The sequence below is a fragment of the Mauremys mutica genome, chromosome 11, assembly GCF_020497125.1.
Source record: "Mauremys mutica isolate MM-2020 ecotype Southern chromosome 11, ASM2049712v1, whole genome shotgun sequence".
Classification (NCBI taxonomy): Eukaryota; Metazoa; Chordata; order Testudines; family Geoemydidae; genus Mauremys; species Mauremys mutica.
Window position 1 is genome coordinate 1,991,937 of NC_059082.1, and position 24,850 is coordinate 2,016,786.

Genomic DNA, 24,850 nt, shown 5'->3' on the forward strand with positions numbered 1-24,850 from the left:
TCTCACTGTGTTGCTGTGTTGTTAAGCTGCAGGACATAGTATCCAATTAATACCAAAACAGCATTAAAGCAACATGAAAGGTCCAACTTAAAGCCAAGGAAGTAAAAAAATTCAGAGTGAAGGCTATCATTCCAACCTTCGTTCTCTCCGACTGGCAGCTGCCCTGAGGTCCCTGGTTTGGTTTAAGTCCCAGATGGAGGATGATGTCCGCACAAACTAGGTACAACAGGGTGAGTTAAAGACCTACCAGTAGTCATAACGACTCAAGAAAGTGGAGCCAGGCTGTAGAACCTCTGATCTCTAAGTCACTGGTTTGAATTCAGTCCACGATGATAATGATGCAACATTTTGTCTACCTGAGGAGTAATAAGCTAAATGGAAGAGAAGAAAACATTCATGGGAACAACAGGCATTTGGGATAGAAAAAGGAAAGCTCCAGTTTAGTAACAGGAAACCGTTCTTAACCTTGAGTGAAACCTGGCAATGTAATATTTTAGGCAGAAGGGTGTTCAAAAGAAAGTTACATGCAGAATTTAGAGGGAAGTGATACAGGAATTCCATTGGGTGACGTGGGAACTGAGCATATATCATACATCAACACAGACCCCTCTTTGGGTAAACCCCGACTTCCATCAATAGGAGTTTATACGAAGGTATGTGCTGCAGTCCTCATGCAGCTCTGTTACAGAACCCTTGAATACAACCTCTTAGCTACAGCAGCTTATACTGACAGTCTGTTGAGCTGTATAAACACAACTCTCCAGTGCTTTCCCAGCTTCCTGTGTTGTTCTACTTTTATTCCATCTATACCACCACAATCCTGTCTCACTCAATTCCATTCTTCCTCCTTCAGATTTCTTATCAACCCCCGGTAGCTCTAGGACCTCCTGAATTTCAGATCCCAAATACATTCTATTCACATTACACATTTCCTTAGGAAGTTCACTGACATTTGCACACCAAAAATTTTAGTCAGCAGGACGTACAGTGCAATGATAATGAGAATTAAATTGATTCAAGGAAAGTACCCGCTCAGCATGTTTGTTTGCTATTTTTCAAACATAAGTATATGGACATGGGCGTTTTTTCAAATCTCAAAATGCAGTCTATCCTGGGCTAACTGCATGTGTAACGTGGCAAGAATCACCTCAAACTACCAACAATATCCATCTTTAAAGCACCTCTCTAGCTACAAAATGGCTTAATCAATTTTGATAATTTTTTTTATATAAGAAAATTTCATATAGGTAGCTGGATGGATACTGCCGCTGGGATCAATACTTAGTGCGAAGCTTAAGACCAATATGATTTGAAACAGCTAAGCTATAAATCCTCTGCAAAATGGAAAACTGACAGACGTAATAGACATGCACTATAATTAAAGTAGTTGGTAAATGACACTAACACAGCCAAAATTTTCTATTTCAAGCTATAGCATTGATCAAATTTTGACATGCAAGATTAACTGGAAGGATCTCTATGGACTGATGAGAACAGTAAGCCACGAAGCTTGTGTTAATTTTCCTTGATACATATGCATTATGCATTTGACAAGATACAGGCATCTAGCAAATACTGACCTAAGTGTTTTGTCTGTAATGCTACTGAGCAAAGAAATGCCCCTCCCTCAATATCCCAGACTATCAGAAGATATTTCTCTATGCTCAAGAGTGCAGCAGTTATATTCTTTCCTCCCAGATATGTAAGTTTAAAATATGTGCCAAGCTTGAATTTCCAATGAGAAGTTCAGTCAATGCAGAAAACGGAGTCTCTCAGGAAGAAAAACAGGTTTCAACAGAATGCACTGTTCGAAAGAGAATACTAACCAGTCAGGAGTGGACGAGGTGTAGGGACATGACATAAAAAACTATTCTGTACTCCCAACTCAGAAATAAAAAGAAAATATTTTAAAATTAAGCAGACTCGTCCTCCTTCCTGTTTACCAGGCAGATTTCAATTCACTTGCACATGCTACATGATCGTACCAAGCTTCAAGCCAGTCAGGTGGTTCTGTTAGAGCAGTGTTTCCCAAACTTGGGACGCCGCTTGTGTAGGGAAAGCCCCGGCGGCAGGGTCAGTTTGTTTACCTGCCGTGTCTGCAGGTCCAGCCGATCGCAGCTCCCACTGGCCACAGTTCACTGCTCCAGGCCAATGGGAGCTGCTGGATGTGGTGGCCAGTACGTCCCTCGGCCTGCACCACTTCCCGCAGCCCCCATTGGCCTGGAGTAGTGAACCGTGGCCAGTGGGAGCCGCAATCGATGGACCTGCGGACGCGGCAGGTAAACAAACTGGCCAGGCCCACCAGGGCTTTCTCTACACAAGCGGCATCCCAAGTTTGGGAAACACTGTGTTAGATAAGATACTTTCAAAGATTTTGTCCTTATAATATGTTCATGTCTTTGGAAGTGTTTTCCAATAGCCCATTCCCTTCTCCTCCCTCTCCCCCACCCACCCTCCGAATATTTGCATCATACTAAAAGCTATAAAAAGGTTCTCACAGCATCTGAATGTCTAAAATTATTTTAAATACCCAATCAAAATAAAAATGAGCATTCCCACAAGATGATCAAGTCACTGCTGCTAGTGCAGCTGAAGTATCCCTTTGCCAGTACTCATCTCATCACCACATTCCCTATAAACCGACAGCCTCTCTGAACAGAAGCACCTTCTTCTGTGCCCAAGACTGCCAATCGGGAGGTCAGGTGAACAGAGAAGGGAAGCAAATTCCATAGATGAGGGTCCCTTTGCTGAATACACTCTGATCCCAGCCCTAAAGAATTCTATCCAAGAACGGAGAGCTGAAGTGACTAGCTGAACGTAGTTGTCATGAAGGGAGATGGTGGAGAGGTGCTATTTCTAAAAACTAATTAAAATGAACTCATGGGGGTCTGGTAGGTGCAAAGGAAAAGGGTTAATTTGCTTTATTGCAGTGAATGCTGCAGGACGCAAGGTCCCATGACAAGAAAAGACAACTACACCTCTACCCCAATATAACGCTGTCCTTGGGAGCCAAAAAATCTTACCATGTTATATCGAACTTGCTTTGATCCGCCGGAGTGCGTAGCCACACACCGCCCCCCCGAGCACTGCTTTACCGCATTATATCCAAATTAGTGTTATATCGGGTCGCGTTATATCGGGGTAGAGGTGTATTGCCTCTTCACACGCTAAGGTACGTGTTACAATGGATTAGGTGTTACTTTTTAGTTCACTCCAGCGTAGACGGTATAATATTGTGTAAGTACAAGCTGTTCTTCCCACATTCCCTCACAAGGGCAAAGGGAACTCGACAATGCAGTACTCTAAACTCTTCCCACTCCCAGAAGCAGAATGGACATACCCACAGAAAAATAGAGGGTTTGCCCGGTAAAGCTGCTCGAATGTGCTGCAATTTGAAGCATGGTTTTATTCTGAAACGTAACTCTGTAAAATGGCACCTTTTTACTCAATAGCTCTGTTTCTTCTCTGTATTCAGTCCCAGCTGCTGATTTGATTGACTAAAATAAGATTTTATTTTACTTCTTTTAGCCCTGCAGAGACAACACAGTTAAGAAAGAGTGAACTGGAGTCTACTACTGTACTTCTTATTCAGCATCTACAGAACCACTTACTACATTTCAAATACAGTGTCATCTAGTTACATCTTTGCAAACCCACTGCAGGCAATGTGTTGCCAGCGAGGACATAGTTGGGGACAATGGGATTACACACGTGTAATTAAGGACAAAATAATGGCCTGCAGAATTTTCATTACTGGTGATGATGCAGAAGAAGCAGAGAACCTGGTGTGATTCCCCCCAGTCCCAAATAGGGTTTACATCACTGGCAGTTAGAAAATTCATCTCTTGGCTTGGAAAAATGAACAGCCACAATATGGGAGTAACTGAGAAACAATAACCAAGGAACCCCATTTTATAGTGTCACTTTTCAGTGCACAGCCACACTTTCAACACTAGATATTTATGCAGATTTTGATTTCACTTTTGACCAAAACTGAGTAACTATTCTTCAGACGCACTTTGTCACACTTCGCAGACTGTCTCCAAAACACCAAACACGGGATCGTCTTGTAAACAAGCATCTCCCATACATATCACCCAATGAAATGGCTGAAAAGCTTTGCATAACAATGAAATGTGGGAGACTATAAGCATTAAAGAGGAAAGACTGAATGTCCCATGCGGTTGCAAATGTCACCAGACACTGGAACAGAGATCCTCATAGCAATGCCCCTCCTGCACACACAGAGCTTCCCTTTGGGCACACAACTGGAACAACAGTCCTTGATTGGCCTCGACAAGCAGATTCATTGCAGAAGCAGAGTGGAAGCTGCTCTCCACTTCCAGTGAGAGAGGACTGTGGAAGTGAGGGGGAAAGGAAGCTGGCGGCCATCCCCATCCTCAGACAGAAGAAATTCTCCACTCAAGAAATTTTCACTAACCTGCAGAGTGACAGTGGATCCTGCAAGGCCAAGAGGGGAGTGCATGTGTTGCCCGTGGCCAGTGGGATTGAGGAGCTGACCCACGGCAGACACAGATGGGGCTTCCTCACACTAAGGGCAGGTGGTAGCGAGGTACCTCTCAACACCAGGTATCCCTGGGAAGCATCACAAGACTGTCACAAGAATTAATGTTTGTAAACACCTCCATGATGCTTGGATGAAAGATGCAATATACATTCTAAGTGTTACCACAGGATAATGAATGAAGACAGTGATTTTGCTATTTTGTCTCCATTGTGATCTATCACAAACTATTCCCAGAGCTGTGCTGACATGATGTGAGTACACAAGCAAAGATGTCTCCTGGGATTATAGATGTTAAAAACAGTCCAACAGCCATGTCAGTTTCTGCTCCATTCAAAATACAGGGGAGAAAAACCCCATATTGTTTATCAAATGGAAAGAATTCCTCTATATATTTTGTTTTTCAGATCTGGATCCCCAAAGAGACGCAGGCATTGCAAAGCCTTAGGGTACGTTTACACTTACCGGGACGGTCGACGCGGCGAGTTCGACTGCTCGGAGTTCGAACTATCGCGTCTGATCTAGACGCGATAGTTCGAACCCCGGAAGCGCTAGTTCGAACTCCGGTACTCCACCGCGGCAGGAGGAGTTGCCGGAGTCAACCCTAGAGCCGCGGAGTTTGCTTCCGCGGCGTCTGGACGGTAAGTAAGTCGAACTAGGGTAGTTCGAATTCAGCTACGTTATTCACGTAGCTGAATTCGCGTACCCTAGTTCGACCCCCGAGCTTAGTGTAGACCAGGGCTCAGACACCTAGAAAAATCAAAAGAACACACTGCAATCCACAAAGCCGGAATTTGGCACCCAACTTCCTTACCCAATGAATGAGAGAGTTAGGCACCTAGGAAGCCAATCCACAATAGCCAGCACACAAGGCAAGAAGCCACCTCAGCTAGCCAATGGGAGATGGCGACAAAAGGGGTGCATGCTAAGCCCCACCCCTCTCACAGAAATAGGCACCTATTTGTGCTAGTGATTCACAGCCAGGGGCCCCTGTCTTGGAGCCTCAGGCAGAGGAGGGAATTGAACTTGGGTTGCCCACATGCCAGGTGAGGCCCCCTCATCTCACCTCCTCTTTGCTATGGAGCAAAGCAGGGATCTAACTCATTTTCATTAGGAGACTAAGGGGAGCTATGATAGAGGTATATAAAATCATGAGTGATGTGGAGAAAGTGGATAAGGAAAAGTTATTTACTTATTCCCATAACAAGAACTAGGGGTCACCAAATGAAATTAATAGGCAGCAGGTTTAAAACAAATAAATGGAAGTTCTTCTTCACGCAGCGCACAGTCAACTTGTGGAACTCCTTACCTGAGGAGGCTGTGAAGGCTGGACTATAACAGCATTTAAAAGGGAGCTGGATAAATTCATGGAGGTTAAGTCCATTAATGGCTATTAGCCAGGATGGGTAAGGAATGGTGTCCCTGGCCTCTGCTTGTCAGACGGTGGAGATGGATGGCAGGAGAGAGATCACTTGATCATTGCCTGTTAGGTTCACTCCCTCTGGGGCACCTGGCATTGGCCACTGTTGACAGACAGGATACTGGGCTGGATGGACCTTTGGTCTGACCCAGTACAGCCGTTCTTAATTTAACCAGATTAGAACTATTTCACATTTCCTTGTTTGCATCTCCAGGGCCACAAATAAAGCCATACTCTGAGCAACCAGACACAATGCAGATTCACCAGCCTTACAGGCAATTCTAGAATCCTCAATATGAAATTGTTTTCACACTGCTGTGATAATTTACCCTGGAAAAAGTTCAACACAGAAGGATATGATCCAAAACCTCCTTATTGCAAAAACAGCTCCAAGTCTTTCTGTAAATAAATAATAATTATTCTTTTGACCACAATCAAACAGCTGCTGAGAGAAGTATAGTTCAATTTTGCTATCTCTGTAACAGCACCATCTTCTGACCCACATATTAATGAGCTGTAGCCAATATTTGACAAAATTGATAATAAACATGTCTTTTCTCAACAGCGAATCCCTGCTTATTCCCTAGACTGTTTTAGTAATGTATTGTCATTTATAACAAGTGACAGTTGTGCCACATTTCCTTTGCTGCTTGAAAATGGTGAGCCTGCTGATTTCAGAGGTTTTCCACTACTATAATTTAATTTCCTATTCTGAGAAGAAAGCGACACTGAGTAAACCAAAGGGGACTACTCTCATTTGAACGAGGTCACACACAGTCTCGGCTCCACATTTTGGATCAAGATTTAATTCAGTCCAGTACAACCGTAGCGCAGTGTTGCTCTACGTGTTATCTGACTGTGTGTGTACTGGAAAGTGTTGAGCTGTGAAAGTAACAGAACATACTTGCCATTAGGGTTTAGCTCTCACGTGAACAGACTATGCTGTTCTGCAGACTGACGTCAAGGCAAGATTATGCCCTCAGTTGTACTTGTTGACTTTGGTGGTATCGCAGAGGCGTGAATCAGAACAGAATTTGATCCTTATTATATTGTGAACTATAGGACATGGCTAAGACATTAATTTCTTTCTTCAGTTCGTTTTGTTACCTTGTCCTCCCAACCCATACATCACTTTTACCCATTTGTTGCATCCTGCCTGATACGCAGATTGTGGTTTGCAGCATTGCTGCAGCCGTGTTGTCCCAGGATACCAGAAAGACAAGATGAGTGAGGTACTGTCTTTTATTGGATCAACTTTGATTGATAAAGGAGACAAGCTCTGAAGCTTAAACCGAGCTCTTCAAGTCTGGGGAAGATACTCACAGCGTCACAGCTAAATACAAGGTGGAACACATACGGAGTTAACACATGTTGCAAGAGACCATAGAAGAGAAAGAATATTGGGACTCATAGAAACCATCCTCAAACCACTCATCACATAAAGAGACGGTTTCCTTCAGGACACAACCAACTTCCTCCAGAAACTCCGCAACATTAACACCCACCTCAGAACACCAGCCTTGCCACCAGGGATGTCACCTCCCTTCACAACAACACTCCTCACAATGACGGAATCACTGCCTGCCTCAAATATCTACAAGATAACGGACAATGCTCAAATAACCACCCCAAACACATCGCCAAACTCATCCATCTCATCCTCATCCACAGCAATTTTACATTCAACACTACATGCTTTGTCCAAACCATGGGAATAGCCATGGGTACTAAGGCCACACAAATATCCCAAAAAATCTGTTCTCTACAGCCAGGCTCTCAGATACCACCGTATATGATCCAAGGAGAAAATCCAGGATACACACCTTAACGCTCTTAAAACTGCTTTCACTAAACAAGGATACTCCACCTCAGAAGTAGAGCACCTTACAAAACGGGCCACCCAAACACCCTGAGAGAACCTGCTTTAATACAAGGAAAAAAGCCTTCCGTTCACACACACCTAGTTGTCCCTTACCACCCCACTCTGGAGCCCATCCAGGATATAATTAAACAATTATAATCCATACTCAAGAAATCTTTCCCAAACCCCCTCTTCTGACCTTCAAACAACCCCCCAACCTCGCCAAGCTCATCATCACAAGCAAGCTCCCCAAAACCAGGGCACACAAACTCAAAACAGCATCAGACCTTGTCATAACAGATGCATCTCCACTGTTATGATGACCAATACCCTCCACAACACACCTTTCAAGATCCACTAGTTCTACACACGCCCATTGCAACATGTGGTGTACCTCATCCAGTGCACTAAATGCCCCAACAACTACTATGTAGGTGAAACGAGACAATCACTATGCTCTCAGATGAACTCTCACAGAAAAAGGAATGAACACTGCTACCGCTGTTCTTTCCATTCAGTATGATCACTTTAGCTACTGATGAGAGAACTTAAAAGGACTTGGAATGTACAAGACGCCTTAAGTATGTGGGGTATGTAAGACACCCTAGAAACCAACAACTATGGTAGCTGATTTTACTTGATAAAAGCAGAAACCATCTTTTCCATTATGCTATTTATGCTAAGTCAATGCTATGCACTTTTTTAAAAAAAATATTTAAATAATTCCACAATATCCTGAGGGTGGAAAAAAACTAATAAAAATATTCACCTTGGAAAACTGGCTACTGAACTAGAGGATAGGAGACAGTTTCTATATTTGTTTTACAATGCCAGCTCCTGTGTAAGTTAATAGGATGCGAGCACTTCAAGAAGCGGTGCAGTAGCAGCAGTAAAAACAGCCTCAGTATATAGCCATGACATTTCCACTAACACTAGCTTCCATTAAAATGAAAGTAAAGATAGGAGTGTTTGTTTTAGTGGGAATTTCTGCTTTAACACATTTTCAACAGCTGTCTTTTACATTCTTACCATTTAAGATATACACTTGGAAACTAAATATGAAGATGAAACCAAGGAAATTCTGAGTTAAGGGTACCACTATGTCTCTTAACACCCACACATTGTGTATCTCAGCACATACACACACAATTTTGCTATTGGAAACTTCATAACACATGACGAACCCACATACCATATGCACTTAAATGTCTAGGCACTGAATTAAGCTTGCAGTACAAATAGCATATAGTCTATAGTGATTTACCTAGGCATGAATTACAGGTTTCTCTTACAAATGAATTTTTGTTTTTATGAGTAAATGCATTATTGGTCAATAGATTTTATGGAAAACCAGCTGTAAAAGAATTCTTGTCAATACTATTTTTACCATTGTTAAAACTATATGTATATAATATATAATAGTATAGGACGTATGTGATGAAATCCTAGACCCACTGAAGTCATTGGGATGGCAAAACTCCGACTCACTTTAATGCGGCCAGGATTTCACCTACGGTCAATATATTCCTGCTGATACAATTCCATTACAGTACATTACTTTAGTCTTACTACGTGACAAAAAGAGTCCTGTGGCACCTTATAGACTAACAGACGTATGGGAGCATAAGCTTTCGTGGGTGACGAAGTGGGTATTCACTCACAAAAGCTTATGCTCCCATACATCTGTTAGTCTATAAGGTGCCACAGGACTCTTGGTTGCTTTTTACAGATCCAGACTAACACGGCTACCCCTCTGATACTTTAATCTTACTGGCAGCTTGCTATGAGATCGTGTAAAAAATCCACCTACCTACCATATAGGCAAATAACATTGTCAATGTGTGTATTCCTCAAATTCATTCTTACTCAGTGTTTCTGCAGAGAGGTCTCTTGTTTGCAATACTCCCTCTTTATTATCTGCAGTTAGTTTTCAGGCTGAGGAGAGACTAATGCTTTTGTCTTCAAACAGGAAGGCACTAGGAACAGTTAGAAAGTTCATAACATGAAGTCTCATGGTTTCTTGAGTTCACAGCAGTAGGCAGAGAGCTGTAATCCTCCAATGCAGAACACATCACCTTTGCTTGGGATTTCAGACAAGTAATCCCATTCAGTAAGTAGCAGTTTGCTACCATCTTTCCCAGAAAAAGCAATTGGAAACTATCAGAAGATAAAGAAGATACTGAACATGCTAGGATGTTGGGACAATTCTTACAGTGCTAAAAGCCATTGAACAAAACTGTAAATCCTCTAGATAAGTGGATTTTCACCTTTTTCCATTTGCAGACCCCTAAACAATTTTGAATGGAGGTGCAGACCCCTTTGGAAATCTTAGACAGTCTGCAGATCCCTAGAGGTCATAGAATCAAGGTTGGAAGGGACCTCAGAAGATCATCTAGTCCAACCCCCTGCTTAAAGCAGGACAAATCCCAGTTTGTTTGATTTTTTTAAACTCCATTCCCTAAATAGCCCCCTCAAGGATTGAACTCACAACCCTGGGTTTAGCAGGCCAACGCTCAAACCAATGCTGAAAACCACTGCTCTATACGATGGAAGCCATGCATGCATTCTGTTGCTCTTACTTTTAGCCCGGGGATACTGCCACACCTCCAGCACACCTGTGTACAAGTAACCTTCACTCAGCTAGAGCTGCAAGAAACAGGGGTTCCTCTAGTCTATTGTGTAGATTACCGGTTAATAATCTTGTCAGGTCTTCCAATGAACTTTGCATATCTTATGGATTTTTGTCCAAGGGAGCAAAAGACTGTTAAAATTAGGACCGTTTTAAAGTTACGTGAGAAGCTGTTACATCTCATCCATATCTTATGTCTTCATGTCTCCCTTCCCAGGCTTTCACGTTCTGCATTTCTGCAACAAAATACCAACTGTCTTTTCAGTAAAGTACTTGGTGCCCTTATGCAATAAATCATTCATTATTTCAGGTTCTTTATACTACCAATGATATTGTCGTCACAGTGAAAATATTAAACTTTCCTCGGACAAGTAATACTTTTTCAATACACATTTTATTCAAAGTTTTATTAGTCTGCCTTCCTGATAAATTGTTTCATAGTGGGATCAGACATTACAAATTAATTATATGGCTGCACTAGAGCCAAAACTGATGAGATGAACAAAAGATTTAAGGTTCCTCGGGTGCTCCAGGTGATGTGTCCGTTACTGGGATTTTCAGGAACGACTGGGATTCAGAACTTGGCTGGAATAGTGAATGTTTATATTTATAAAGTTTGTGTCATGTAACAGAGCACAACTGAACCCTGACAATTTCTGACACCCTAAGATTTCTGACTCACCATCAGTTTTAGAAGCAAGGATGATACTGATTTTGCTAATAGCGACCCTAAGACCACTTAATACTATTAAACCAAAAGCTTTCCCAAGACATGAAAATATAAACAGCTTTATGCTCCTCTACACATATAAAGTCATTGAAATAACCCCACATCCCTTATAAGTTACTGAAATCAGTGACCCCGCTTGTATTCAGACACGGAGATCAGACTACACGTTCTAGCAAGGACCGTGGCTAAGAAAATAACCCTCTGTCAGACTTCTAGGGGCTAAGAAGAATACAAAAATGTTTATGCGGGTGAGCCGAAGCCCACTACGTCAATGTACAAAGACTCCCATTAGCTGCAATGCTCTTTGGATCAGGCCCACAGTTATTTGGCTTGGGAAGGGCCTTTATTGAGGCAATTCACCCATTCAGACTGAATGGTTTAGAATGGAAATTAAGACCAAAATAGACAAAGGATTCATCGGAGCATAGATGGCGACAGGCTCATTTAGTGCAGGAATATTAATAAATGAGATTTCTGGGATCAAGTTCATAAAGATTTAATTGAGAAAAGGAATATTCAAAGTAACTGTCTACAAAACGTGTCATTAGATGTTCTTTGTCAAGCACAGCCAGAGGTTAAATTTGGTTAATGGGTTTAACCAGTTCTCTTAGAAATGTATTTCTGTTAAAACCAGATCAATTTCTGAACTGTCCTTTTTCAAGCAATATAAAAGCCAGCCAACGTGTCAGATGTTCAACATTCAGAAACATATATGTGCCATTGATGTAAACCACTACTCGATCTTTCTCTATAGCAAACTTCTGTATGTGTCTCCATTCCCATTTACAAAATTACGAACTTTTACAGAACATCCTCCCTAACCCCTTTCACATGCTGTGTATCATATTTAATGGTCCTACACACTGAAATTATAACCTCTGATTTGTATGTTGTCTCCATATCTAACAAAAAATAGAAGCATACATAAACAAAAGTGAAAAAAAAAATATATATATATATATATATACACACACACATATACACACACACACACACACACACAGAGGTTGGATAAAGAAATGCTATGGATCTGTGCGAGACACAGGACATATCCGCATTTATAAGGGAATGACCTTCAAAACTCATTCACTGTTCTCTAGCCTGTAAAATTACAGTGATTTTCTCATTTGTGAGACATTATACATTTTCACCATGTCTGATTTAATTTTTCATGGAATATAAATAGTTTTGCTTAAAAGTCAGCATGAAAGCAACAAAAAACAAACATTTACTTGTGGTAACCTTGATTGTGAGGGTATTATGAGCTGACTCTTTTTTACCTTAAATCATGCATACAACATATCAGTATTTCTGTTTACTGCCCCAAAAATCATATAAACTGGTGAAACACAGCATCAAGTGGCATTTTATGTCAAAATTATATACAGTATAAGGATACTCTTATTTTAATTCTATTCCCAAGTAAATCAAAGAAAGACAATCCAGCTTTCTTCCAAAGTGGATTGCCCATACTTACCTATCTAAGCTACATTTTATCCAATTGATAGATATTAAAAGCAATCTCTCAACAATTAATTAATTTTTGTATAAGCACAACTAATTTGACTGCCATTACAGCCACTTTGCAGTTAAGGTGGGGGAGAGGCAAGGCGGGGAAGAAAATCAGTAATATTAACATTCCTGAGATGTTATTTACACAGAACAGATTTTTAAAAACACATTTACTTCTTCTTCTTTGCTTAAGCCAAAGTGAAGCCTCCCACAGCCCGCAGTATTTATTTGTAACCAGTTCTTTAATTTGACGTATGCAGAAGCATACATTTAAAATATTTTTACTTGCCCTAGAGCTACAATAGAGTCGGAATCAGCAACACCCAAATAAATCAGTGGAGAAGTGGGAGTTGTTGTTATTTACACGTTGCATCACAATTATCCAAAAACCTGGCCTGAATTTTCTACTGCTTACAAGTTGGAAGAGTGCCAGTTGACACGCTCAGGAAACACTATCAATGAGTAAGGCTACGAATCTGTCACGGAGGTCTTGGATTCCACGATTTTACAAGACCTCCTTGACTTCTTGAAAATTCCAATAATTCAGCGCCAGGCGGCAGTACTTGGGCTTCAGCACTGATGTAGTGAAAACGCATTAATGTGTGTACATTATTGTTTATTACCCACATCCTGTTCATGACTTTTAATTAAAATACCCGTGCCAAAATCTTAGCCTTACCAATGAATGCTATGGTGTACAGTCAGTCGGCATGCTTATCACATGGATGTTCTCTTAAAAGTATTATTAAAAAATTAAGATGAAAAGCTGTCTGTACAAAATGGAAACCTCCTGTACATATGTCAGCCACCCTGTGTCCTCAGTCCTAACGTTATAGTTCTTAGCTAGTTGTTAAGGCAATAGTGTTGTGATTAGGTTACTCATATTCAAAACATTCTGGTATTCTAGTAGCCTAATGATATCATCACTAAATCCTTACTAGCAAATCATTCATATCCAGACTGGGGGGGGGGGGGAAACTGATTTTGACTCAAGAAAATGTCATTACAACACATAATATCTGAACTCTTATCTGGCCTAGAACACTTTGAAAAGTGACCTAGACTATTTTAAAATTAAATCAGTCACTGGAGCAGGGTTGAGGCCGTACAGGTAATAACTAAAATCAGGCAGTACTTTGATACATCTCCTGGTATTTGTGTTTGGCTCTGACAGCATTTACTATACTTTAATTTGCATCAAAATCATTCTTAAAAGCACTTTCTATACTTACTGCACTCAAAGAGTCGTCGGCAGAATTGTATAAGTCTAAGAGCACCAATTTTGCTCAGCAAGAGGTATAAATTAAGCTCTTCTTCCATCATCCAACAATGTTTACTTGATTTGATTATACCCTAACAATGGAAAAGCAGCAGCACTAAAGCTGTTCCATAATCATATTTGCACCAGGGAAGGTTAGTGAAAGTTGCGGGGTTTGATTTTGAACACAAAGAAGAATAATTTCACTAAAACTTGCAGCAACTGTCCACGTACTGGTTTCTTATAAAAGACTGAATCAGGGTACTATACTAGTTCTATAAAATAAGGAAAACACTTATTTTACATATACCCAGTAACAGTGACCTTGCGGGAAGGGGTGGAGGGTAAGGGGGACACAGGTTTGAAATTCATTATATTCCATTATTTTTTTGAGACAGGGAGGGGGGAACATAGCGTAAGCTCCTTGCTAAAAGCTAGAGACTGTTCCCCTTTCACGGGGCCACTTGGCCTGTGTGGAGCTGTTCTTTTGTGAATGCCAAGAATTCTGACTCACAGAAGTGCTGATCAAAATAATGACGTGAGACATTATTTTCCTGGTGGAATCAAAAAGCTTCTGTGTGACTAAACTCCCTCCCCTGAGCAACATCCCAGTCAAGCTGATCAGGCTTTTCTTTCTGAGGGCTGAAAAACTGGATCCATCAATTTGCCCAGTGGAGAAGGAGGGGGCGGGGCATTTCAGAATTAAAGGTCACTGAATGAAATAGGGATTCATTTGCTTTCTTCTCCCTCCCCCCCCCCCCCGGTAATGCTTCCAGCCGTTACCATCTAGAGTGGCTGTAATTCACTGATGAGCATCGGATTTACACACACACACATCCAGCCGCAAGCCACAGGTCTGTCTTTGTTCCCATCGGAAGGAGAAACCATCCAGATAACTGCAGCATCCTCTATGAAACACAAACTTTACAACGCCCAGCGCAGAAGTTGCTTTAATGCTTAGAACACCCATGAAATCCTACCAGCAGCCCATGTGTCACCCCCGGTGCGTGGCTCCAGCCCCGCCGGGGAACACACCGCGCTGGAGAGGGGGAGAGGAGGGGGAAGCGAACAGCAGCCCTGGATCCCGCCTTGCTTTTGTTTGCAGCCCTCAGACTCCATTTGGCAGCCCGGATTGGAGGCGCTGAGAAGTGAGACTGCAGCGCACTGGGGTGACAAGGGGCTGGTTCTTCCCCCTCGCCAGTGTTCCTGTCCACACCCGGACGGGTGATGTGCCCAGCACACGAAGGGATGGGTCTCCGGCAGCATTTCGGGAGAGAGCTAGATCAGTCTCCTCTGGGTGCCAGATGGCCCAGACATCGGAACTGCAGCGTTTGCACAGGGGCGAGCGTGCAGCCTGCTCTTACCGAAACCCCCCACCCCAGCGAGCCCGTTTGCAGCCCCCCAACCCAGAAGTGACATTTCCCCCGCGGAGCAACCCCTGCTGCAGCGCGTCCCTCGCCCGCACACGGGGCCGGGCTCCGCCGGGGAGTTCTCCTCCCACCCCGGCTCTGACATGCTCCCAAGTTCCCTGGCTGGGCGCAAGTTTACCCGGCGCCTCCTCGGCGCGGCTCGCTCGCTCGCTCGGAAAGTCTCGCTCGGGATATTCTCCTCCCCTCCCTCCGCCAGCCCTGCCCGCGGGCACCGACCCGCTCCGCCCGCGGCCCGAGACAGCCCCGCAACGCCGCGGGGGTCGCTGGTTTAGCGCCAGCGGCTCCCCCGCGTACAGGGCGAGGCTGCCTGGACCCGCACCCGGGGGACGCGGCTTCGATGCGGGGGCCTTTTGTTCCCTCCCAGGGGCATGTAGGAGGGAGCGGGGCGATTGGGGAGACCCCCCCGCCATGCAGCAGCAGCAGCAGCAGCCGCCCGAGGTGCGAAGTTCGCTGCAGCGGGGGCGAGCCTGCGGGCTCCGCTCCGCTCCGGGGGTGGGTCACGCCGCGAGCCCGGGCCCCGCCGCTGGCAGGCTCGGCGAGGCTCGGTGCAGCCCGGCGGGGCGGAGGAGGGGGGCGGTTGCACAGACCTGGATGGTGCAGGTGTACTCGCTGTCATCCAGCAGCCTGACGGTGCAGCTGTATTCCCGCTCCAGGCTCCTGCTGCTGCCGCTCATCCAGCGGCTCAGCATCTTCCCGGGCGCGGCGCGGCTCGGCTCGGCGCGGCGCGGGGCTCAGTCACAGCGGCCGCGCGGCTCGGCTCGGCTCCGCCGCATCCCAGCGGCCAGGCGGCCCCGCCGCGCGCAGCCCGACTCCGGGCAGAGCCAGGTGCAAGTCCCCGCGCCGCGGCTCGCGCTGCCCGGCGCCAGGCGGGGGGCGGGGCCGGCGCTGAGCGACGGGCGGGCGGGCCAATCCCGGCGCCGGGCCGCCACAGGCCCCGGCGCCAGCCCGCGGGGCGGGAGAAGCCTGAGGAGGCTCGGCCCGGGCAGCGGGGGCTGCGGGGACCTCCTGCCCCCCCTTCATCCCCCTCTGGGACCCCCCCTTCTTCCCCCCGGGCACGGGGAGCTCTGCGAGGGACCCCCTCTGCACCCCCTGGGACCCCCCTTCCCCCCAGGACCCCCCTTCATCCCCCCTGGGACCCCCCTTCCCCCCAGAACCCCCCTGTGCCCCCCAGGGACCCCTCTTCTTCCCCCCGGGCACGGGGAGCCCTGCGAGGGACCCCCTCTGCACCCCCTGGGACCCCCCTTCCCTCCAGGACCCCCCCTGTGCCCCCCAGGGACCCCTCTTCTTCCCCCCCGGGCACGGGGAGCCCTGCGAGGGACCCTTCCTCCTGTCCCCCAGGACCCCCCTCCGTGCCACCCAGGGACTCCCCTTTTTTCCCTCAGGACTCCCCTCTGCACCCCCCACCATAGGGAGCCCTGCAAGGGACCCCCTCCCACTCCCGTGAGGGACCCCTCCCCCCTGTCCCCCCCAGGGACACAGGGAACCCTGTGAAGGACCCCCTCTTCTCCCTCGGGGACCCCCGTCCACCCACCCTCCTGGCACGGGGAGCCCTTCGAGGGACCCCCCCCTTCCGCCCCCCCCCCGGGGCATGGGGAGCCAGGATACCCCATGTGTCAATGGGAGCCAGGGTGGGGACTCAAGGGGGTAAGAGCAGCATCCGCCCTGCCCCATGATGTGCTCGGGGAGCCTCTGCACATGCCCAGGCTGCTGTGGCCCCAAGGAGCAGGTGCCAGGTGGGTACAGAGCCCCCGACACCTGCTGCCTTGACCCCATCCTCTGCCCAGAGCCAGAGGGTAGGAACAGGCCTGCCGAAGGGAAGGGCAGACCGGGGCGTGGAAGGGGCACAGATCGAGGGGGGCAGTATCGGTGTGTGTTGGGAGAGGCGCTAGAACACCTATGTGCGATCAGGGCACCATGGCGCTAGGTGCTGTACAGACAAGTGACATTCTGACAGGCCCAGCTGATAGCCTAGTTATGGGGCAGGGGGAGATGATGGAGCAGAGGAGGGTGGAGGAGCATGTCTGTGTGCAGGGGCGGTTCCAGGCCCCAGCACGCCAAGCGCATGCTTGGGGCGGCATGCTGCGGGGGGCGCTCTGCCAGTCGCCGGGAGGGCTCCGTTGGTCCTGCGGCTCCGGTGGATCTCCACGCCTGCGGGAGGTCCACTGGAGCCGCCTGACGCCCTCCCGGCGACAGGCAGAGCGCCCCCCGCGGCATGCCGCCCTGCTTGGGGCGGCGAAATGTCTAGAGCTGCCCCTGTCTGTGTGGAGATCTAGGTGATGCGGGGGGAGGAGAGGAGTCCATTGGGATGCCCCTATTATAAATGCTAGCATTAGACACCATCCCCACAAAATGGGGCCGCCCAGAGGATTCAGGGGGCCTGGGGCAAAGCAATTTTGGGGGCCCCTTCCATAAAAAAAAGTTGCAATACTATAGAATACTATATTCCCATGGGGGCCCCTGTGGGGCCTGGGGCAAATTGCCTCACTTGCCCCCCCACCCTGGGCAGCCCTGCCACAAAACACCATTTATAATCTTTTTTGTCCTCCCACATGTAGGAGGTTAGGCCACATAGGCAGCTGTCACCCCTCTTGCTCCTGTGCTTTGGCTCTGTGGCTGGAAGATGCGTCTTCTATCTCCTCATACTATGAGAGGGAATTCTCTTTGTCAGCCAGCCTACTTGCGAAGAGAAGGATGAATTTTCTTCCTCCTCCTCTGGAAGAGAAGCACCCAGCCTGTGGCAGCGAAAGGAGCCCCTACGAACCAGCCCTCCTAGCTCTCACTTGGGAGAGGGAAGTGGATTAATAGGTTGATGTTCCAGTTTAGAGGTCCAACATCATAACATCCAAATACTGAGATAATCCTAGGGGCATCTGTGGCCCTGTCTGCATCATTTGACTAGGAGAGCAGTGTTTTATTTCAAATTAACTAATAAATAACCTTTTTTGGTTCATTTCCAGTGTTCATTCAGATTTGGCCACAAGCTGTGCTGCAATTGCTGTCATCACAGTTGGCGCTGTGGAAGCAGAACGTGCAATGGTCCTATTGTACACGGGTTAACAGGGCTTGCATTGCCGCAGATCAGACTCAGTTCTGCCCGCAAGCCTCCTCATTTTCACTGACCCCGCGTATGGTTGCAGCAGGGAGATGGAAGAGAGGATCCTGCCCAGGGAGTTCACTAAAGTTTCACCAAGTTTTCCCCCAAAACTCCCTGCTCAACAAACAGACGGACAGACAGCAGGTCATTTACATCTCAAACTTCCCTCAGTCTGTCACCTTGAGAACCACTGCCTGGTGTCAGTGTTCTCTCAATTTTATGATAAGGGCTGTTGTATAGCTCCTGACACTTCTTCCCACCATTCCTTATTGTGCCTCTAACTCCCATCAGTCCTCAGAACTACAGTTCAGAATTCCCCTGTTCTGAAGTGGGAAGAGGGCTGTCTTGGGCCTGCAGCCTGCCATTAAGGGCCAGCATGCCCTATTACAGAAGCTCATCCCTCAGGGGTAACCCAATAAGTCCTGCTCCACTTCTCAGTAGGCTTTGCGTTACCTCAGACCTGATCTGTTTTCTACCTCTCCTCAAATCCTCCTTTCACTCCTGCCCTGCATGTCCTCCCACACCAGGCCCATTCTTCCCTCCTAGCCGGGACCCTCCCCAACATCAGGTTCATCTAGGCCCTATCTGCTCCTCTCCCACCTCAGTCCCATACTCTCGCTGTCTTCTAGCGGGGGAGCAGTTAGGATTCACATCACAAAGGCCTCTTACCCCACCCCTGGCCCTGACAACATTGGGTTTGACTCTTAACACTTCTGCGTGCTGTGCCAGGGGCCTTGGTACCTGTCTTTGGGGTCCTAAAAGTCAGGCCTTCTTCCCCTCCCCTGGCCACTTAACATTTAGGAATCTTCAGGAGACCACCACTATAACCTGGCAGCATCAGGGCCTCTGTCCAACTGACACTGCAACAGGGGACCACCCTGCTATCTTGGTAAATCATGAGATGGAGACAAGATGAGGCAAGTGCCACAATCTTGTAGCAGAGCTTGAAACGCAGGTAGTTAGGAGTGATTTGCGCACTGAAGAGTTAACTATAGAGATAATTCTCAGAAAGGAGCCCAAAGCTCTGTACACTGCTGAAAACGTGCTAGAAGTAGGTCAGAAGCTTACCCTGTGGACTGATAGGGGCCAGCTTGGATAATCCATTATTCAAATGCTAATTGGGAAAAATAATGGCAGACCAACAGCATCAGTGTGTATGGGGCATCTATTGGTACAATCTGAACCTCATGGCACCACAGAAGATGTATTTCCCTTTTGCCCAAGATGTTACTGTAGGATTATTGAGAACTAGAGATCCTAGTTAAAAAATGCAAATAATCTTCCTTCTGTTGAAATATAACCAGTCCTATATTAGCAATTAAAAGCCTACTGTATATCATCTTCAGTTATTGCTCAACAATGTTACAAAAGAAATAACACAAAACACCTTCTTACATCAACAGAAGTTGGTCCAATGACAGGTATCACCTCAGCCACCTTGTCTCTTTCATGTCCTGGGACCGACATAGCTCCAACTAGGCAGCAAAACACTTATTCATTCCACAAGGTGCAGACAGTACTGCATCATAGAAAACAAACCACAGAACACTTCCCAGCCAGCTATATCCTACACATATACAACAGTGGGGGCTACATTGGTATTGGTATTTAGGGGGATACACTGGCCAAGGCTGAGGAAGAATGAATGAGGATAGGAAAAGTAGGAGAGTTCAAGCATGAGCCAGGGAGAAAAAATGGACCTTGAAATAGGATCTGAAAAGAGTCAGAGGGCAGCCAGGTTAGCAGGTACCTGTGGAGACTGTTCCAGTTCCTGGGACAGTGGGGAAGAGAGAGCGGAAAGAACCCTTACAGTCAGGCCAGTGCCTCTCAGTCTTCCCAGGAGTCTGATTTGTCTTGCGTACCCCAAGTTTCTCCTCACTTAAAAATTACTTGCTTACAAAATCAGACATAAAAATACAAAAGTGTCACAGCACAGTCTTATTCAAAAATTGCTGACTTTCTCAGTTTACCACATAATTATAAAATAAATCAACTGGAATAGAAATACTGTACTTACATTTCAGTGTATAGTATATAGAGCAATATAAACAAGTCAGTGTCTGGATGAAATTTGAGTTTTTACTGACTTCGCTAGGGCTTTTTATATAGCCTGTTGTAAAACTAGGCTAATAGCTAGGTGAGTTGAGGTACCCCCTGGACGAGCTCTCTGTACCCCCGGGGTACGCGTACCCCTGGTTGAGAACCACTGGCATAGGCTATGACTGCAGAACAGAAAGAGATGCAGCTGGAGAGATGGAAAGACAGAGGCTGGAGGTCAGGGAGAGAGACTAGCAGAGGGAGGTCATGATTACTTATCCACAACTTTCAAAAGGCTCAGAGTGAGGGTTTTGAGCTGAAGTTCACACTGTTTCCGCCCTCCAAGCTGGTTGTTTCATCTCTAATCAGGGAATTATAAAGAGGTTTTGCAATGTCAGGCCTTTGCAGTGTGCATGTGATGACGCAGCCCCTCACTAGTCTGGATTGCACCCCAGAATGTCACACCCATGCACATTTTTTCCCCCAAATACTTTTACTTTAGGAATATATTGGGTGTGATTCCTCACTGCCTTGCACCTGTCTTCCCCGCCTTTCAAAGCTTCCTATCTAGCTATTGAAATGTACATAGTGCCCCTTACCTGAGTAACTAGAGATAACTATATCTTATTCCTTTCCCTCTCTCCAAAGTCCCACCAGCGCTGATCTCCTACTGCCCTGTCAAGCCCTCTCATTTGAGTCCCCATGGGTTCCTTTGAGACCACTGGCTAGACTGGCTTGAGAGGCTTATGCCAGCAGCCCTGGTGCTTGCACTTTGGTTGCCCAAATGTGGGGTTATCTGGCTTGGCCAGCCTGGACGTATGAATGGTTCAGAATATCCCAAATTCCTTGCTGGACACATCTTGATGACCCTATAAAGGGCAGAGACCCTGGCTTCTTTTGTGGTTGTACAACACATACCACACAGTGAACTCTAAAAACAACTACATCAATCTTTAAATCAAGGTTGGGTGTCTCTTTCTAAAGCTCTTCTCTAGCGCTCCCAGAAGCAATGGACGGGCTGCAGGAATCACTGGGTGAGGTTCTCTGACCTTTATTACGTTGGAGGTCAGGTTAGATTATCACAATGCTCCATTCTGGCCTTCAAATTAATTATTCTATTAAACTAAACTAATAACAGTACTTGTGCAAAATACCATGCAGTGCGTGTGTTAAGGTGGATCTCTATGTAACACATCTACCACACACACCATGCCCTGCGTGAGTTAAAGTGGGTCTCTATGTGACACCTAACACAAAAGAGAGGAAATGAAAAGTGACGGACATCTAATAGTACATCCCCTCCTCTACCCATTGACACATACCTCACCACCACAATAACTACCACACCACATCGATCAGGGGTTCCAAAAGGTGGTACGCATACTCCTGGGAGCATGTGAGACATCCCTGGAGGGGTATGCAGGAGAAATTGTGTAATGGTGGGTTTTATTTATTATTTAATTTATTGCATTGTCATAATAGGCTACTCAGATGAAGCTTTAAAACTGTGGGAATTTGTTATATAAAATATGGTAGTTAATTACTTCAAGCTGTACCAATGAGAACACAGATACACTGAGATACAGAACCCTTCCTCTAATCACCATACAATGCGGGTTCAGTTGCCCAGCAACTCTCCTGTCTTGCTGAGCTCAGAACTTAGTCAGGGGGGTTTATCTGGTTGTGTATAATTTAATTTTTAATAATTGGAGATATACCAATCTCCTAGAACTGGAAGGGACCTTGAAAGGTCATTGAGTCCAGCCCCCTGCCTTCACTAGCAGGACCAAGTACTGATTTTGCCCCAGATCCCTAAGTGGCCCCCTCAAGGATTGAACTCACAACCCTGGGTTTAGCAAGCCAATGCTCAAACCACTGAGCTATCCCTTCCCCTGTCATATGTGTATAACTATATCTGTACATAACAGTGAAATATGGACAGATGGCTAAAGACAGATAGTGTTAAGAAGAACATACAAAGTATCAGTGATGAGTAGGGTAGGGTAGCTGGTAGAACTGGAAGGGGTACTTAGTAAGAAAAATGTGTGAACCTCTGGCATAGATAACACACCACAACCTTAATTCTGCCCAGCAACTCTTCGAGGCAGGGACCATTTCTTTGTTATATGTTTGTATTTGCAGTGTTTAGCACAATGGGGCCTTGAACTGTAGATGCTACCGTAATCAGAATAAAATAATCATGCCAGCATTTGAGCACCCTTTCTGCAAACTCACCACAACCACAAAAAGGCCAGACTTCTTTTTCTGCACAATTCTGGAGAATCACGTTTACCCATGTGTAGGGAGAGGGTGCTGCAAGGCTAAAACTCTGACTGGGGCAGAGTTAAGGGGTATTGTCTGTGGTATATGCTGGTTGTTCCACAGGTGAGAGGTGTATATCTCTGGGTGGAGGAGTAGATGCACTGTTAGATGCCTTAGCTTTTCATTTCTTTGCATTTCCTTTCCTTTCTTTTTGTGTTAGGTACATTATGTATAGAACAATCTTAACTCACTCAGAACCTAGTAATTGCCCAGGGTTTTTTAGATTAATAAAGAATCTCAAATACCACAGTGGCCACTTTCACAAAGAACAGGATCTCTGTGAAAGTGCCCTTTTGTGAGACTGGAGTTCCTGAGTCAGCGGGGTGGTTGCACAAACATCCTATTTGTGAACAGCAGTAGCTGCTGCTTTGTCAAAGATCTTCCTCTACAAATGCAATAGATATGCTCTGGAATAGTAAAATTCTGTTCCTTTCCAGCATGTTGGGGCCCAGTTGTGAAAGGAGGGCACACAACTTGGGGCAAATGATAACAGACAATATTGTATGTCTCTTCTACGTTGTTTCAAAGCAGAGGTGGTCAACATTTTATTTTGAAAGGGAAATGTATGCTTTCCTTAGCAAAAACTAAACTTTTCATCTTCTCCATTAGTGAACAATGCACAGAACAATGCAGCTCTGAGGGCTGATGCTAATAGATTAAGAACGGCTCTTCAACACAGCAATGGTTCCTTTCACACAGAACAGGACCCGCCTCTGAACTGACTGGGCACTTTCACGAAGATCCTAATATTTGTCAAAGTTGCCACTACTTGTTCATAGATCCTGTCCTTCATAAACTATTCATCTACCGCAAAGCTCCCCTTCAGAACTGCTCATGAATAATAGGGTCATCGCCATCAGTGTTGTTGCTTTCATACAGACCAGGAGCTCATGAGCCAGCTGAACGGTTTAACAAAGAACAGAATTCAGGACCCAGCAGCCATTGCTTTGTCAAAGATCCTGTTCTCCTTGCTACTGTTCAGACACTCATTAGTTTTGTTCTGGAACTAACTGAACAGTTTCATCGAGAGCCTGGTCTTTGACAAAGTAGCTCTTTTTTTTTTTTTAAGATCTTCACTGATGCAATGCAGAAACCCCTTGACTAGTCAAACTCATTCCTCATCCCCAGGCCAACCCCATTTTTTGGGTGCAAGGAACATTATGGAGTTGGGAGGTATATGTCAAAAATCGGTTTTCTTGCCTCATCCAAAACTGTTTTAAAAGGCTTCCACTGTTTCAGAGAACAAAAGTAGCCCATGAAAGTTTTCTCTATTGTCTGATTGTGGCAGACAAAAATTCAGTTTTGATTAATAATGCAACTTTTTTCTTTTTATTAATTAACAAAATAATTCCATAACTGCAGAGAGCCCTGCAAACTCTCCCTATGAGCACATTTTTGACTCTACAGTTTGTAGTTTAAGTTACAGAAAAAAATCATGAGACTCAGAATGTGATTTTTTGGAGCCATTTATTAATCAGTTAGAACTCAGAAATGAATTTGCTTGAAAACCTCTGAAATTTCAAGCTTTGCTCAGAGTTTATGTGCTGAAAAATTTGGGCAGATACACTGTCGTCTTTTCCAGCCCCAATACAAAAAATGATGGTAGAACTCCCTCTTTGAGTGCAAAATAGAACCCAACCTTAACTATGGCATGACAACGGCTTCCTCGTAATAAAGTGACTAAGGCCTTGTCTGCACTGGCAAGTTTCTGCGCAGTAAAGCAGCTTTCTGCGCTGTAACTCCCAAGCTGTACACACTGCCAAGCCACTTAGTGCACAGAAACTGTGCAGTTGCAGCCCTGTAAAATAACCACCCCGACAAAAGGCGTACAGCTTTCTGCGCCAGGGAGACAGCGCTGCGGTGCCCGTGTAGACACCCTGGTCGATTACAGCGCTGCAATTGGTCCCCAGGAGGTGTCCCACAATGCCTGTTCTCGCCTCTCTGGTCATCGGTTTGAACTCTACTGCCCTGCCCTCAGGTGACCTTGGGAATTTTGAAAGTCCCCTTCCTGTTTGCTCGCTGACGCATGCAG

At 45.7% G+C, this 24,850-nt stretch overlaps 1 protein-coding gene across 4 annotated transcripts in view; it reads right to left on the reverse strand.

Moving 5' to 3' along the window:
• Positions 1–16,165, reverse strand: part of FRMD5 (FERM domain containing 5) — a 283,379-nt gene extending 267,214 nt beyond the window's left edge. For all 4 annotated transcript variants that reach the window (XM_044980464.1, XM_044980461.1, XM_044980463.1 and 1 more), the window contains exon 1: positions 15,953–16,165. In XM_044980464.1, coding sequence (XP_044836399.1) covers positions 15,953–16,054 — 102 coding nt within the window. In that variant the 5' untranslated portion in view covers positions 16,055–16,165. The remainder of the gene's footprint in view (positions 1–15,952) is intronic.
• Between the last annotated feature and the right edge of the window lie 8,685 nt (positions 16,166–24,850).